Source organism: Rousettus aegyptiacus, unplaced genomic scaffold (assembly GCF_014176215.1).
Source record: "Rousettus aegyptiacus isolate mRouAeg1 unplaced genomic scaffold, mRouAeg1.p scaffold_m13_p_6, whole genome shotgun sequence".
NCBI classification, from domain to species: Eukaryota; Metazoa; Chordata; class Mammalia; order Chiroptera; family Pteropodidae; genus Rousettus; species Rousettus aegyptiacus.
The window spans coordinates 23305814-23323345 of record NW_023416309.1 but is presented as its reverse complement, the minus strand read 5'-3'; the positions used below and the strand labels follow the sequence as shown (position 1 = coordinate 23323345).

Here is a 17532-nt window from a genome sequence, read left to right as displayed (position 1 = left end):
TCTTTACTTAGAAGGTTATACATGCCTCGAATTATAGCTCGATATTCAAAACACTGCATCAGAGTTAAAATAAATAAGTGAAGTAAAAAACTATAACCAACATGGCTTTAGTAGCTAAGAAGCAATTCTACCAAATGTTAAAATGTTTGTAGAAGACAGAAGGGATTAGAGGTCAGAGAGCTGAGGGGAAGAGCAATGCAGCACCCCAAAAGCAGAAAACAGCTGGAGAGAACAGACAGAAGAGGAACTTATAGCACAGGGGCAGACAGACCAGCCTCACACAGTTCCTCTTGTCAGCAGCAGCTACCACTGACTTCCCTGGGTGTCGCCAACCACGGCCAGCACTTGGAATGTCACACCTGGAAAACTCTGAACAATTTTCCTGCTCTCATTGATTTAGAATCCAATGTATCAGCAGACACCATAGCCCTGGAAAGAACATGATTTGGGGGATCATTTAATTTGGGTTCAAATCCAAGTTCTCCCATTTACTGTGGGTAATTAAACCAGCCTCACAGAGTCACTGGAGAATCAAATGAGTTAACACAATGCAGCACATAAAGGCCACTCAATAAATGTTAGCTCCTTTTCTTTTCTTTTACTGCACCATTTGAAGTAATTAAGTATTTGCAGACTAGTTATAAGCTCAAAAGACAAACAACAATTGCCCACATCAGAAAGTCTTTTTCTCTTTCCTTAATCTAAGAAAGAATAGATGTGTCCTATGTTCTTTACAACCTGAGATAGAGTCACTTTTTATTCCAATAATCTCTTGAGTTGAAACTTACAGACTGAGCAGTGGATGATAAGCATTATACTCTATCATGAAGATGGAAACCCATCATTGCAGTTTAGAGTAAACAGTATTTATCACACTGAAGCTCCTCCCCAGGTCTTCGCCTTGGAATGAATAAGCAGAGTAACTCCTATGAAGAGGCTCAACGGGGATCTGGAATTATGGAGACTTTTTAGAGCTCTAATTTACATCATTATAAATATTATACATACACACATGTATATACACACATATATATTTAGCAATTTCTATATACATATAATGATAAAACAGATATAAATACATAAACATGAATCATTAAAGATCAAAGTGAGATATTCTGTTCATCTATTTTGATCTATTTTTTAGAATATCACAAATGGATATGAAGGTATATGACATTTGGGCCAGGGAAGCATCCATGACAAAAAAACGTTGACCATTGTGAAACTGGATTTTAAATGATCATTTCCTGAATCCATCACCAACTGTTTTATTACACTTTAAAAAATTTTAAGTCTCCATAGTTTTCTGCATTTTAGCATTCTATTAAAACCTACTTCATGGAAGATGGGCTTAGAATGTCATCAGCTGAGGAAAGGAAAGAGGAAGGGGCATCTGCATGTAGATGGTGATGACATTGAACATTTACCAAACGCATATAATATACCAGAAGTTCTTTGAGATTGATGGTTCATTTTATTTTCACAACTCAATGAGGTAAGTACCTGTTATTATTCCTCTTTAGAAATGAGAAAATGGAGGAACAAAGTGATCAGGCAACTTGTTCACCATCCCCAACCAGTACCTGGTCTGCTGGCCTCCAACTACGAGGCTATCCTCCCCGCAAAAGGAGGTGGCTCATGATCAGGAACCCTAACATTACCCAAATTAGGACCACACTTATCAAAAAAGATGAGAGCCACAGAGCACGGATTTACCTTAGAATGCCAGGGTACTAATTTGAGTTCTAGAGAATCAGTGAAGACATGTTCACATATGAAGCCTTTTAAGTGCAATCATGGGTTTAGAATAAGGTCTGCCACAAAGGGGACGCGCACGAGAGTTTTAAAAAAAAAAAAACAGTGAAATAATATGACGGTGTCCAGGTAGCTTGGCATCTCCTCCACTACTTTAAAAAGATTAACATGCACTAATACCTTACCATATTGTGATTGCAATTGCATTAAATTTGATTTGAACCATATCTGCACTAGACTGATCTTAGCTGAGAATTCAAAGCCCCTTTCAGCCACATTTACCACCTTTTGATTTTCTAATCAAAAATGTAATCTGAAATTGTGCCTGTATTTTCTAAAAATTAACATATTTCAAAACAAGTCTACGGTTAATGGTTTTACCATAGTTAGAAAATAAACATTTGTTTACTAAATTTTTAAATTAAACTTTGCAAGTTAATCATAAAATAGAATTAAAAGGCAAAGGAACTCTAGAAAAACATTTGCTGCCATATTCTTAATACATAAAAAGCTCATATAAATTGACAAGAAAACTTTAATACCCTGATAAAATAATACCCAAAGACATGGATACACAATTCACAAAAAAAGTTACTTTCCTAAGTATTAAAAATGTTCTATCTCCTTAGTGATCAAAGAAAAGCAAGGATGGGACCCTTTTATAAAATGACTATTTTACTGAGTACAGTTTTCATGGCTGGTCTCTAAATATTGTATCTTTACAAGGAAAAAAAAAAAACAGATTATCCTTCCATCTTCTGGAAAACAGTAAACCCAGCATCAGCTGTCTGGGAGAAAATACTATCAGATTAGACTTCATTTCCGAAATCTTTAGCAACTTTGTAGTGGTTCTGGAAAACAGAAGGGCAATTGAAAAATTTAGAATTTCTCATGGGCAGAAGGATAGTATCATTTTGTGAGAGTATATGGTTAACAATTTTTTGTTATGGATTTGTTCTGCTGAGCCAGGATTCTAAGCCTATGGGTTCTAAGCTGATGTCCATTACTTGCCTATGATAGAGTTTAACTAATGAGTTGACATATTTATGATGATTTCTAATATAGGTAAACTGTACATTTTTATATGTTTTGATTAAGTGGTATTATTTTTTAATCTTCCAAATCAGTCCCTCTCTCTCTGTCTCTCTGTCTCTCTCTCTGTCTGTCTGTCTCTCTCTCTCTCTCTTCCCCTCTCTCTCACTTGCATTCTTAACACATTTTTTAAAGGGCCTACAATAACGTTATCCTCTTTAGAGCAAAAATCAAAGCAAACACATCTTCTTTGAATGTCAGAGAAAGGTGTTTGGGGACTGATATACCAGAAAAATGGTAGTCTTCTTCCTTCTGATCATACACATTCAAGAAAAGCCCATGCGATGCAGCAAGGAGAAAAGACACATCTGAGCCGTCAGAGCCATCCTGAGGCTAAGTGAAACGACAGCGGATGCTGCCAGTGCACTCTCACATCTGAACCTGATATAAGCCAGTATCTGCACGTAAAGACCTTCAGGGCAGCATCATGTCTGCATTGTGGTAGCTCTGATTTGTTCTGAATGTAAAATAAAACAAATTTTTGTAAGCAACAGGAATCGTCCAAGTATTTTTAGTCAGCCTCACTGTAACCTATACCCTTAAGTTGGGCATGAGTCAATTCTGACAGTTCTTAGAATTGTGTCATCAGGATTCAGACTGTGCCTCACAAGATGCAACATTGTTCCTGATTACTCATATTCCGGAGTTCAAAGACAAAAGAATTCTATCAGAGAGGCTCACGCTTTTCCTTCATCCTTTCTATTAAGCGAATCAAACGTTCTGACAGCACACCTATATTTAAACGTCAAGTCACGTTTACAAACATCTAAATCAAAAGCTTGCTGTTGGCGTACAAGATTTTAAAAGTGACCTCAGTTTCTTAAATGGTGCCATTTGATTCACATTCTATAAAAACATAACCAAAGTAGTAGGGGAAAACAAAGAACCAGATACCAGACACAATAAATGAGTTTCCTTTCATTTTTATTGACACTCTTCTTATCTCATCAAACTCAGAATTCATCTAAGCCACCCCTTCCATTTGTGCAGTATGATGTCATATCTCCTCATCTCGACTCCCAGGAGCACTTTAATATTTTAACTGGGTGAGAGGTTTCAGTAACAAGAATACTGTGTTGCCTCCCAGGGCCCCAAACATCACTTTGCTGGTAAAGTGATTAGGTGATTGGAGCTAGAGGAGCTGGAGTAGATGCCAAGCAATGATGGACCCCTTTAGAGTTCAGATCTCTAACTTCTAGTATGTTCTTTGAAACTATGACAAGCAAAAAAAGAAGACAAACTGGGCTGAAAGTCCAGTCAGGGTTCCAAAGCACCGAAGCAGTGGGTTTCTACCCAAACCAGACAGAGACCAGAAAAGACATTCGCAAGATACCAAAAGCATAATGTAGAAGAAACCCTTCACTTTGGGGAAAAAAGGCATCGACTCCCAGCCTCCTTTCACCCCAGTCAGTTTCAATCACTCACCCAGCTAAGTGGATTCCTGGTGGTGTTGAAACCTCTGGAGAAATCATTTCAGCCTATCATTCCCAATAGCTGTTTCTGTCTTCTGACACTACGGGTACAAAGCCAGTAGTTCCATAAAGACAGCATTTGAACCACATATAACAGATTGCTACCACACATTCACTCCAGAAGCTGTTTAAATGGCTAAAGGCTAGATAAAAGAGGTTGCTCTGAGCGCAAATACTAAGTAGAACAGAACAAGAAAATCCTAAATCCACATATGCATAGTTTGTTTCATTCTCATGTAAGGTTAAAGAAAAAATAAAACTTCAGTCTTAAGCTGTGACGACATATATTTTTGTTCTTCATCAGAGTATTGGTAAAATCCACTTTTCATTCATTCTAAAGATGGTATTATTAACTATACTGTATTTAAAATTCTAAAACGTGGTCAGAAAAATGCTTTTGAGCAAACAAAGAATTCTAGAAATACAGTAGGACTGGGGGAAGTTGGAAGATACCCATTTCTGTTTTAATTCTGCAATTAGTATTTCGTACAACCTCGTAAGATTTTTGTTTATCCAACTATATAAAGTGAGAGTGGACCAAACCTACAAAAGTCCATGGGCTTTGAAATTATGAAGACCTCTGCTCAACACTCCGTAGAGCCACCAACTAGATCTATATATATTCTTGGTCCAATTACTTAACATATGATTAAATTTTTTAATTTTAATAAATAAAGATAGTTATACTTTTACCCATTATTAGAAAAATAAATATACCCTAAAAATTCAAAAGTTCTTCAAGAGGTTGCACATATTATACATGGCTAAGACAAAATTAAGTGTAAGATTGAGATAAATCTGGTTTTAGCTTATTACTAGTGATACAAATAACACTGAACAAACACATTACAACCTTCTGCAGAGCTGGGACCCTGCTGGTGACATAGTGAGAACCAATGTAAAAATCTCAATGACTACATTATCATGAGTAGACCATGATATAAGTAGATCATGACAAAAAGTCAGTATCCCTCTACCATTTCACTGAATAACAACTACCATGAACACATGTCCAGGTCATCAGGTGGCCCCACTAGGCAAAAGTATAAAAGCTTTCGAATTGTTATCTAATTTAATAAAATTAATAAACTGGGTCAAAAGTAGCATATAAAAAATTCATTTGAGTCAATGTTTATAATTATAACAAAGAAGGAAAACAAAAAATAATATATTTGTTGAATTCAGTGTTAATTTTCTTTACCTTTCCAGAGCCTCGTGAATAGTAGGATTTATAGTCACCCTGAAAACAAAGAAACGGATATTTAGCAAACATGAAAGAATTTCATATATTTACCATGACAGCAGTTTACAAATGCTTATCATTGATGATGTTAAAAAAAAGGAAGTGTGCCTTAAAAGGGTACACAAAGAAAAACAGGAAGTATGATGGATTACAGTAAAAGAAGTCTACAGGAAATGCTTAAATACACAATAAAGAAAAGCTCTGAAGTATACACACCAAATCAATGGCACTGATAAATATGGATAGAATTTTTAAAAATGAAGTTGTGTCAAATACATAAAAAATGGCCCTGAATATGCCATTGAAATGAATATGCCTGTGACATAAAACTGTAAAAGTTATAATAAAAATAATGCAAAAAAATTTTTTCTCTGTGCAAAAATGCTGGCATAGTAAAACACTTTCTCATACTACTATCCTTAAGTTATTATGAGAAACTCATTTTCTCTCCCAAATTTCATTATTCTACGTATTATTTATCAAGGTCGAGAATAACGACGCATGTAAAAACCAAAAACCTGATTATGCAAGAGATGACATGGTGCCTATAATTTTATTAAAACCTCAAAATAAAAAACTAAGGACCACTCTGAGTACAGGCATTCTAAGAGGAAGGTTAGAGATGACTTTCTACTTTTACAAAATGTTAATTATATTCCACAGGAAAAATGCATTTAGCTCATTTCCTATTAGAATATAGTAATATGTGCAAGATGTAAATTATTCCAACTGGTATCAAAGTTTTAAATGTGTAGACTGTGCAGAAAAGAAAATTCTACTTTGTACCTTTAGTTCTAAAATTGCTTGCATAAGTTAATGCAACTCTACCAAAGCTATGTAAACTGACAGCACAAAAATTATTTGATCTTGTCAGCTTTTAAAAATCCACTGTCAAATCATAAAGAGTCAAACCTGAAATCTGAAGTTTCTATGTGAAGTTCCAATAAAGGAAACATGAAAATTAACATTTCTAAACCCTTACTTTATTCTTGGTAATTCAGACTTATTTTCTTACAACAACTTCTAAAACAGTAATTGTAATAACTTTTTGTAATCAAAAAGGTACATGCATTAATTATAGAAAATATGCAAATTACAGAAAATAAAAACCAGTTATGATCACATCATTTAGAACAAAATATCTTCTATTGTTTCCTTTCAATATGCACAATCACACACATGGCATTTTAAACAAGATTAGGATTATACCACATATCCATTATATTATGCCGTTTTCTCTTAACATTGAATCATTTTTACATGTAAGAGCTTTGAAAACAGTCTTAATAACTGCATCCCAATCTTCATATTCACATAGCAAAATCTGTGCAAACAATTCTTGCTATTCATTATTTGTTTTGTTATTCCTTTTGTCAAGTACATATGATATTCCTGCACAAAAATCTCGATGTTATATCTGCAAATTTCCTTTGTGAAATTGATCAACATGGATTTTCTGAAAAAAGGCATATCTTTTTCCCATGCACTTGCCTACAGTTTGCCAATCAAAAGGTCAAAAATCTATAGATTGCCCACCGAAAAGACAGTTAGCAATATAGCTCGGTTCCTCTTTTTAAAAACATCCACGAATGTATTTTAACATTTTATAAAATATTTTTTATTTCATAGTGAAATGGTATCTACTTTTAAATTTAGTTTCTTGTTATTACTTGTGAGCAATTTTAAAAATTTATGATAGTTCTGTTTATTGCTTTCCCTCATTTTTACTTAGGAAATTTGTGGGTTTCTTATTGATTTGTAAGAGCTTCTTATATAATAAAAATATTTATCATTTGTGTATCATAATTATATAAATATTTTCATTTGCCTTACCAGCCTGTTATTTGCATATAAATGTGGTTTCTAACTTTTTTTTAATGTATAGAAGTTTAAATTTTATGTAATCAAATATAGCAATCATTTCTTCTATGGTTTCTCCCATAAATTCCATGCTTAGAAAGTTCTTCCCTAGTCCAAATTCAAATTACTTTTATTTTACTTGCCCTCCAACCACTGCTACCACTTTTTACCCTTGGCTCCTTTTTCTCAATCTGTGCGGAATTTATTGTAGGTATGGTGTTAAGTGAGTACTTAATGTGATTTCTGATAACCCCTCCTCTCAGCCTTTTTCCAACATAATTGATAAAATCACTCATCCTTTCATACTTCATTTGTATAAGATTCTGTTTGAGAGTGGTTGCTTTGAGGTACAATCTGAGTTTTGATGTTACTTTTGACACCTGGGTCAGTTTTTTAACTTCTCTAAATATGAGTTTCCTTATTTGTAAAACGGGGATAACAATACCTATCTTACGGTTTTGTCGGAAAGATTAAACTAGGTAATTTACAGAAAGCACTTACTTTAGTGGCTAGCACAGCATATGTGTTCAATAAGTCAATCATTGGATACAAGATTCAGAGGCTCTCTTTCTCTTCCTCTGATCCATCTGTTAATTCTTGTGCTCACAGTGTAAACTTGATGGAACATATAATATTTGGTAGGAGAAATATCTCCAACCACTTTCTCAAAATTTTCTTGGCTCTTCTTACCTGTATGTTCTTTACATGGGCCCAACTCACTTTTTACTTCAGTTATTCTCACTCAGGATGTTCTTCTCACAATTCTGTCTCTGTCTCTCTTTCTCTCTCCCCCATCCCCTCCCTCCCTCCTTCTTTCCCTCCCTCTCTCTCTCTCTCTCTCTGGCATGTTTTATTGCATAGGCCTAAACCTCCAAACAATGTTTAAACATGATAGTGAACACAAATATGCTTGTCTTTTTACTGATTAAAATATTAAAGATATCAGGGTCTCATCACTTGAGTTTGACGTTGGCTACGGGTTTAAAACAGGTAGTCTTTATGACACTGAAGAAGCATCCTTATATTCTTAATTTTTTTTTTTTGAGATTAAGTATTTTTATCTCCATCTTACAGAGGAAATTGAATTTTAAAGAGGTAACATAAGTTGCCCAAAGTCATAAAGCCAGTACATAGTGGGGCCTGAATGCAAACTCAAGTTGTCTCATTTTAACGTCTTTTTTTCCACTGCAATCATGCTACCACCCTGTAATACAGTCAGTCCCCAACCCAGCAAAATGTTTTGTCCCAAACTTAACCATATAAATTCATTTGTACCTTATAAAACATCTTCTCATAAAAGTAGTATAATAAAGAATGGCTAATTTCTCAGCTGATCTGAAGAAATATAGATCTATTATTACCAGGAGAAATACTTCAGTATTCAACTACATTTGTTGAGAAAGAGAATTTAATAGGAGATACCAAAAACATGGCTGGGACGCCTCCCTAGTCGTCCCCTGAGCAGAGAGAACAAAGAACTTTCATAGCTTTGGACCACGGAGGGAAAAAACCCTGCAGTAGAAAAAAGTCCTTCTTCATAGGTCAATTAGTGTTGAGAATGCCTGTTACAGCAAACACTAAATAGAAATAAGATCTGACCCATCTGCTTTTCTTTACATGGCCACCACCAAACTCTGACCTAAAATTTTCCCTTCCCTCCAACCCACTGCATTTTTTTCCTTCTATTGGCCTGATCCCAAAAAAATACATGCCTTACTGTTCTGCTTTAGGATAGTTTAACTTTGCCAATTGTTGAAAACCCTGACAGGAAATTAAAACCTCAGGTAAGAAGAAGAAAGCTGCAGTTTCTAGAAACCTCAATCAAAGGTGACCCCAGTGCTTCCTAGAAGGTAATTCTCCAGGCCATGCTCTTTCTCTAGGTCAGTTCTGCCCCCTTCTGGGAGAGCTCCTTTATCAGCCGGTTTTCTTTCTTCTCCCTGGAACCCCACATGGCCCTCTTAAACCACCCTGTACCCCAAAAGACAAAATAAAACATACTGGTCCTATCATCTTTTCTATGATTCTCCCCAGAAAAAGTCTGAGAGTATTGCTAAGGCCTCACCCGGATGACAAAGACTTGACCAAATTCATCTACACATCGCCTTTTCTGGCAGCCAGCTTCACACCAAGCCCCTCTCCTCTCCCTAAACCCTGCCACCAATTCGAGCTCTTCCTCCCCAACAGGTCAAAATGCCAAATAGGCCAAAATCACACGCTGTGAGGAAAAGTACTTACATGGAAGTAGAATAAACTAAATAGAACTAAATTAATTATAATTAAATATATATCCAGCTAACCAATATCTATAGAATTTAAATAGAAAATATCCCTCTGCTTTTTTCTTTGCATAGCCCAATCACGTATCCGTGGCTCAACTGAAAAGCAAAAATGCATAGTTCCTCACCCTTGTCTTGACATTACTAAAAATGAAAGACACAATCACCTGAACAGGAGTTTCACATACTATTAGGCCTACGACACAACCCTGTGAGAACAGCAGGGCTTTTATTTTATAAAATAAGAAACTGATAAGCAAAGAAACAAGCAAATTACATGGACTTACATGCTCAAAAAGTGGCAGCAATGGGACTTGAACCCAGGACTTTTGTTGTCAAACCCAGATTTTTTCCTGTCCCCTGATACTGACTTCCACAGTCCCTAGAACAACCGGTTACTAAACTTTTATCATTCTATTAGAGCCACAGAGGCAATCATAGTTCATTTCTCGGCAATTATTCTCCAACAAGGCTGTTCTAAAATCCATGGTAATTACTTCGAGATGGTCCTACACAATTTTTGTTTCTTCCTTGACTGAACAATCTCTTAAGGTAACAAGCAGGAACGTGTAGGATATATCATATCTGAGCTTATAAAGGCAGAATTGGAAGCTATTATATTGCTACAAATTTAAATAAAATAGATTGGACATCATTTACAATAACTGTATATAATCTTATGAATAGTTTCTTTTAAATAATGGCTCTGTTCCAAGGTGATCTTGAATTAGTGACTTTTCCATATCTGACATATTTCTTATGTATATATCCAGCTAGCCAATATCTATGATAATAAAGAATTATTCCATCTATGACTCAAAATACATATCTATCACAGTTGTGTGAAAATCAAGTTTAGTTGTGTTAATACCATCAATATGAAATAATAAGAGTTAATCATTGTATATGCTTACTATGTGCTAGGTACTCTTCTGAAGGCTTTATAAGTATCATCTCATTTGATCCTCACCTAATAACCCTATAGGGCAGAACTCTTATTATCTCCATCATGCTTACAAAGAAACTGAGGCACAGCGAGTAAGTAACTTGTCCAAAGTTACACGGTAAATAAGTAAAATAACTTCGATTTGAACCCAGGTTAATTGGCCCCATGGTCCATAGAATTTCAATAACTTGTAGTTTCCAAAGATTTATTATATTTGATATCAAGAATTTGGTAGAAATTCAAAACTCCTAAATGTTGACCACTAGACTCATGTATGATATCTTGAAAGCAACTCTGATAAGAGAACATTGTGTTGCTTTTTTGTTCTTCCTTGCAATAGCTGTTTTGTATGTAGTGATAATCACTGAAACCACTTATTGTTTTAAAATGGTGATATGTTTTAATAAATAAAAAAAAGAAAACTGATACTTTCTCCAATAATAATATATAAAACAATTAGCCTTTTGGTAGTACTGGGCATTTAATATATATGCTCAACTCGAAACTCATTTTAATCCTTTAAACAATATGAAGTAGGAATTATTATTGTTCCCACTTTACAGAAGAAAAATCTGACACTTGGAGAGATTAAATTGCCCAAAATTACATGACTACTGTAGCAAAAGTAACATTGAAATACGATTTTGCCTTCAGACCCCTACTCTTAGCCATTCTACTCCCTTGACCTCTATCTATTCTATTGAAATACACTGGTTTAAATTAGAAAAAAGCAATTTTAACGAATATTTCTCCACTACAACCGTGGAAGACAACGAAATGTAATGTGGTCACTTACACCCATAAATGCACACATCAATATGTTCAACAGAAGTGCTTAATGGAATAAAGCAATCCAAAGACTTTTAGGGGAGAGAAGTGCTGGAACAGTGAGAAATTTTTTTAAAGCAATACTATCTCCCTTACTCATTTAGATAATTAAGATTTTAGATTGTTTTGAATTTAACATTTTATTTTTATTTCCTTCAGGAAATAAGCCTGTTATAAGTGTCATAAAGTACAGATATCCAAATACATCCACTGAAATTTACTTGAATAAATCAACTAAGACATTCGACATTTGTAATATTTTTGCATTAGAGAGTAGTGAAATAATTAATCACTGACAAACCACCGTCTCAGACCTTCCTAGAGCCATGTGATTCACTGCAGGTTTGAGAAGCATGTCAACAAACTTATTAAAGAGTCATAATTCACTTTCTGAACTTGGACCAACTATTAAAAAATTCCAAGTGGCCCAACTGTTGTTAGCAACTTGGAGCTAGTTAAAAATATATATTTGTAACATCATCTATTCTTTCATTCCCCAAGATGATAGTCAAGCAATATAGTAAAGTTCAGTGAAGAACAACATAAGTATTGGACAGGTAAAAGATTTGATCCATTCATTTAGCTGATAATCTAGTGGCAAATCAAAGTGTAAATTTTACTACAATTAGGCAAGAGCTATGTTTGATCGGTAGGCTAGAATAAAATGCAATATCAAAGTCAATTGCAGCAAAAGGTGGCAAGGCTTACTCAATTTAGCAGTAATCTATTACAACAGAAGTGAAAAGTGTGTGTTTTAGAATAGACAAACCTGACACATTGCATCAGTTTGCTCATCTATAACAGACTGATAATTATGTTGCTACCCAAAGGATTGTTAGGATTAAATGCAGTAACAAATGAACAGCGCTTAGCATATAGTAAGTGTTCGATAAATACTGGCTGCTGAAAATGTTTTCCACTTAAGCTCTCCTTTTTCACAGACACGTTAGGAAAATTAATAATTTGGAGGTTAACTAACAAAAATGTACCTTAAATTTTTAAAATCTTTTCTAAAGGAGAAAATTAGGACAAAGGCTATTTCTGTCTTGTTTACCACTGTACATCCAACGTCTGACACAGTATCTGATAAATACGTGCTTGTTAAATACAGATTGAATGATTACAGAACTGAATGCATTAAAAGAGTTCTCTCTCTCAGTGTCATGCACACTGGAATCTTGGGGAGGTGGGGCGTAGAGAGAAAGTTTAAGATGAGAAAGAAAGGAGGCCTAGAACTGAAGTTACATGAATTCTATAAGATTATTTCTCACGTTGGAATCATAGGATCCAATCAGATCCTTTAGGTGAGATTCCCCCAGATCACTGATCTATGTACAGTGCAAAGTGTTGCTGAGTGACCAAGAAACACAATGCTAGTACTTACCTGCTTATGTGAGTTCAATTCTTCAAAACACAGCTAAATCCTAAAAAGAAGTTCCCTACCCACCCCAGCCCGCTATGGATCCTAAGAGCACCTATTATCCATAACGTTCATTTGGCACTTAAGTACAATAGAAAAGCCACCATTTTAAGATATTTGTTCCTGTGACATTAAATGTTTGTTGGCTCTTCCTCCAACATACAGGAATTAAATTCTGCACATATTCTGTCCCTACCAGTTTACAGGCATTATCTTGACCTCTACAAGGAATATGATGAGGAATAAGGCACCATCCTATTTTTTAGGAGGTTGCTGTCAAATAAAGAGAATAAGACATGAATGAAAGTAACTTCAATGAATGGTAGATCACAGCAAGAGTCACAGAGATGCCCAAGGAAAGGGATTCAAAGAGGAGTAAAATAAACCTATTTTAAGCAGTCATGGCTTTTTAATAATGGGGAACATGAATGAGACCACAAAGACTTTGAATGGACAGAGGCATAGGAGCCGGAGAAGACAACAAGGGAAGAACAGTTAGGAAAACAGAGTGATTAAGTAATTTGGGACCATCCTGATATTTTACTAGTTTATGAAGCCAAGATGGAATACTTATAATCAAAACCACCTGTAAAATCTGAAACATAGAGACAAAAGTGTAATAAGAAGAAATCATCAAGGTTGTTGAGCAGGAAGGTGACATGACAGAGGCTATTCATTACAAAGACTTATCTGGCAAGAGTATTTAGGTCGAATGGCAAGGGAAAGATTTAAAGTAACTCCACAGTAAAAGATTAACCTTGCCTGAAGAGAGGTCTAGCCTTGGCTTTCACTTTTGGAAAGTGACCTCTAAGCCCTTGGACTATCTGCCTGATAAGAGTGGCTTTGTTTACATTGGGGCTTTGGGCCACATTACAGAGGTTACACTGACAGTGTGATGTATAGTGGGTTCTTCTGGCCTGTGGTCTCGCCTCAATCTCAGGAGGGACTGGAGACTAAAGTTAACAATGTGAGCAGTCGACAATATCTTTGTGACTAACCAAGTCAATGTGACCAAGCCTCAGTGAAAAGTCTGGACACCAAGTCTTGAGTAAGTTCTCTGGTTGGCAATACTCCATGTGTGTCATCACACATTGTAACTGGGAGAAGTAAGTACTGTCTGCACGACTCCAATGGGAGAGAATGATGGAAACAGAGCACGTGGAACTCTTCTGGATTTCAATCTACGTGCCTTTTCCCTTGACTGATTTGAATCTGTAAATGGTAACTGTGTGTAAAACAGCTTTCAGAGTTCTGGGAGTCTTTGGTGGATTATCAAACCTTAGGATTAATCTGGCAACCCAAACTTGCAGTTGGTTTCAAGAGTGAGGGTGGTCTTGGGGACTTTCAAACTTTAAAACAACCAATAAGAAAGCCCTCCATAACAATGCAGAGAAGAGTCTGGAAGCCCAAAAAACAGTGGCAGAATTGAAGAGCCATGGATGCTAGAACTCTACAGAGAGAAAAACAAAAACAGCTGGAGACTTGATGAGATATATGAAACTAAAAAGAGCCTCAGAGGAAGTAATCAATTAAATTATTAATAAATGAAAATTGAGAAATCAGGAGGAGCTAGGTTGAGAAGGAAAGCAAAGTGAAGCATAGGAAATGAGAAGTTTAGGTGCTTTGAACCCCTTCCTGCCCTGTGCACACATGCCAATGCCTCCACTGAAAGGTGGACTCTGTCCCTTCAGATCTTGTCTGGCTGATAGAACATGGTGTAACTGATGTTGTGCCCACTGTGGTCTTTAAAAGGACACACGGGCCCTGCTTCCTGCCTCTTGGTACCTGTGCCACCATAAAAAACAATTCAGGCCATTGCTGAAAGACAGGCCTCAAGGTAGAGCACTGAGGTGTCAAGACATGTGAATGGAGAAGTCACCAGGAGCATGAAAAGCGGTGGAGCCTTTAAATAACTGCAACTCCATGACAGACCCCAGAGAGAACCCCTTGAAGCCAGAAGAGATAACAGACAGTGTTGTTCAAGCCACTGTATTTAGGGGTGGTTTCTTATGAAGTATTAGATAATTGAATTGCAAGACAGTATATATAATTCAACTGAATTATTTTCCCTAGCTAATTCCTTTATTTAGACAGTATATGATCCTCTAAGATAATGGAGGTCAGGAGTAAGAAGCATAACTAATTAAAATCCCTGGATGACATAAAGGGCTTGAGAACATTTTGCTATTTGGCTACAGATGATCAAAATCAGTTTATTTTCCAAAGTACCTCATTTATATGTAAGGAGCCACTAAGGATAATATGTTCAGTCAGATCTCTGATTATACCTGGCCCATCCTTCCCCCTCACTTCCTATCTCTACTTTTCCAGCTTATTAATATCTTCACTCTAATCCTAGTTGATAAATTGCTGGTAAGCTTGCTTAGTTCTGTGGTATTTGCAATCACACTAGAAGGTAACACACACACGAGCATGCAGATTAATCCTTTCTTAATTGTTTTTTTCTATGCTAAAAATATTTCAAAAGAATTTATGATTCTTATAAAATTACGACATTTTGATTCTAAAACATTAGATAAAGTATTGATTAAAATAATACCTAAAATATACATAGGTATTTTTTTAAATGCTGAATATATAAACAAACAAGCAGTACCATTCAAAGTGTTTAATGACTGTCAGGTTTTCTACAGGCATATGTTATAGAAAAACAGTGGTTCTTATTGGACTAAGGACCCCTTTGATAGACAGATAAAACCTTTGGATCCCTTCTCTAAGTACAGCTTTTAAAGGAATAAGATAAAATAGAATTGCAAAGGAAACCAAATATAGTGAAATACAGTTATCAAAATGTTTTTAAAACCAAATTTATGATAAAATAAGTGCTTCTTTATTAATGCATTAAATTGTTCAATCTAGTGGCAGATCTAATAATAACTGTAATTTTGAAGTAGTTATGAGTATAAATATAGTATTATATCTTGAAATAATACTATAATATGAAAATATTCATAAGAACTAATGAAGACAAAGTCACAGGTACTATTAATACTACTGTGGTTTCTTACCTATATTCATAATTTTTAAAAAAGAAACATAAATTTTGATTTAGACATTATGGAAATGAAGTAGTTTTTTTTTCCCCATCCAAATTTAGGGGCCTTGTAAACTCTACTCACAGCCAGTTGGTTGAAATCTACTGCTGTAAAGCATTAGGCATGGTCATTGTTAATTACACTAAATTCATAGATCTAAAACACTTAGCCTTGGTGCCTGGGAGATGCTAGTACCCTGACAGAATTTCAAAGGCAATTAGAGTCACTGGTTTAAAAGACAGTGGGTACAAGGTTAAGAGGTAGAGTTGAGGAAGATTAAGAAGTACAAAGGGCTTGGGGTTTCATAACCATCTGAGATTATGGCAGAAAACCCAACTGTAAACATTAGCATATACTCAGACTGAGGACTAGCTAGAAAGAGACCAGGATGATGGGAGAGAAGATCAGACAGAGCCTTAAGATTTACAGAATTTAGAGGGAAAGGTGAAGTACTGAAGACAATTTTGAAAGCAGTGAATGAGTAGTAAATAGTTCATTCATGCAGCCTAGGGCCACAGCAGACAAGAAACAAGAGTCTGAATTAGGGCTGTGGATTAGCCAATACTCAATTTAAATAGACAACCTTGATCCATTACCATAAAGGGAATTTAACTATAGCAAGGAATTATTTATCAAATCAAACTGCAATCTCTAGAAAGAACTGCATTTATCTTTTGTTTAAGTTTTTTGTTAAGTATTGATTCAAAATCCATCAAGGGGGGAAAATGGGCAGATAAAGGAAGGTAACAAATTCTATTTGACCTCATTATCTTCTGCCATTAAAAAATAAGAAAAGGTACCTGTACTGTGCTGCCAAAAACCGCTATCCAGGGGCTGAAGAACATAAGATGAAGGTTAATAAGTCCTTGTTGGGTTTGAGTGGGCTTGCTAACAAATGAAACCTTGCTATATGATGTAAAGGCTACTAATGTTATGTCAACGGCTTGCATGTAATTTTAAACCTGAGAAAAGCTAAACAAGCTCATCGTTTATGGTATTTTTTATCTGACTTCTTTGACATGAATTAATTTTTTATTTGGTCTGGAGTTTGCTCTCTGATCAGCTGTCACCAGCTGGGTGACTCTGAACTCCAACCTTCCTATTTTTTTCTACTTTAATTATATACACCTAAATATTAGGCACTTTTTATGTACCAGGTCATGTTTCAAGCACTTCACAAATGTAAGTCCATTAAATCATCATAACAACCTATAACATAGTTACTATTATCCCCATTATATGAATGAGGAAACTCAGGCCCAGAGAGGTTCATTAACTTGTCCAATATCACAAAGTTAGTAGCTGATCAAGCCAAGGATCATATTCAGGCAGTCTAACTCCAAAGTCCATGCTTTTCATCATAGCATTCTGTTACCTACTGCTCTGCGATATCCTATACAGACAGAATAACGCATGCAATATCCTGAACGCATTCTCAATGATAAACCCTAATTCACTAAATGCCAAGTATTTTATTCTTTTCCTAAACTCAATACTCCCTCCTAGATTGATAATATCCATTAAATTATTAATTCCCTCATCTGTAAAACTATAAGAACTATATGCCAAATGTCACTCATAAAT

At 35.4% G+C, this 17532-nt stretch overlaps 1 protein-coding gene across 1 annotated transcript in view; it reads right to left on the bottom strand.

Annotated features, from left to right (window-relative positions):
* The window catches only part of ANK3 (ankyrin 3), a 567956-nt gene that overhangs the window by 477310 nt on the left and 73114 nt on the right, over positions 1-17532 (bottom strand). The window contains exon 2 of the mRNA XM_016127609.2: positions 5521-5559. Within this exon, the coding sequence (XP_015983095.2) occupies positions 5521-5559 (39 nt within the window). The remainder of the gene's footprint in view (positions 1-5520; positions 5560-17532) is intronic.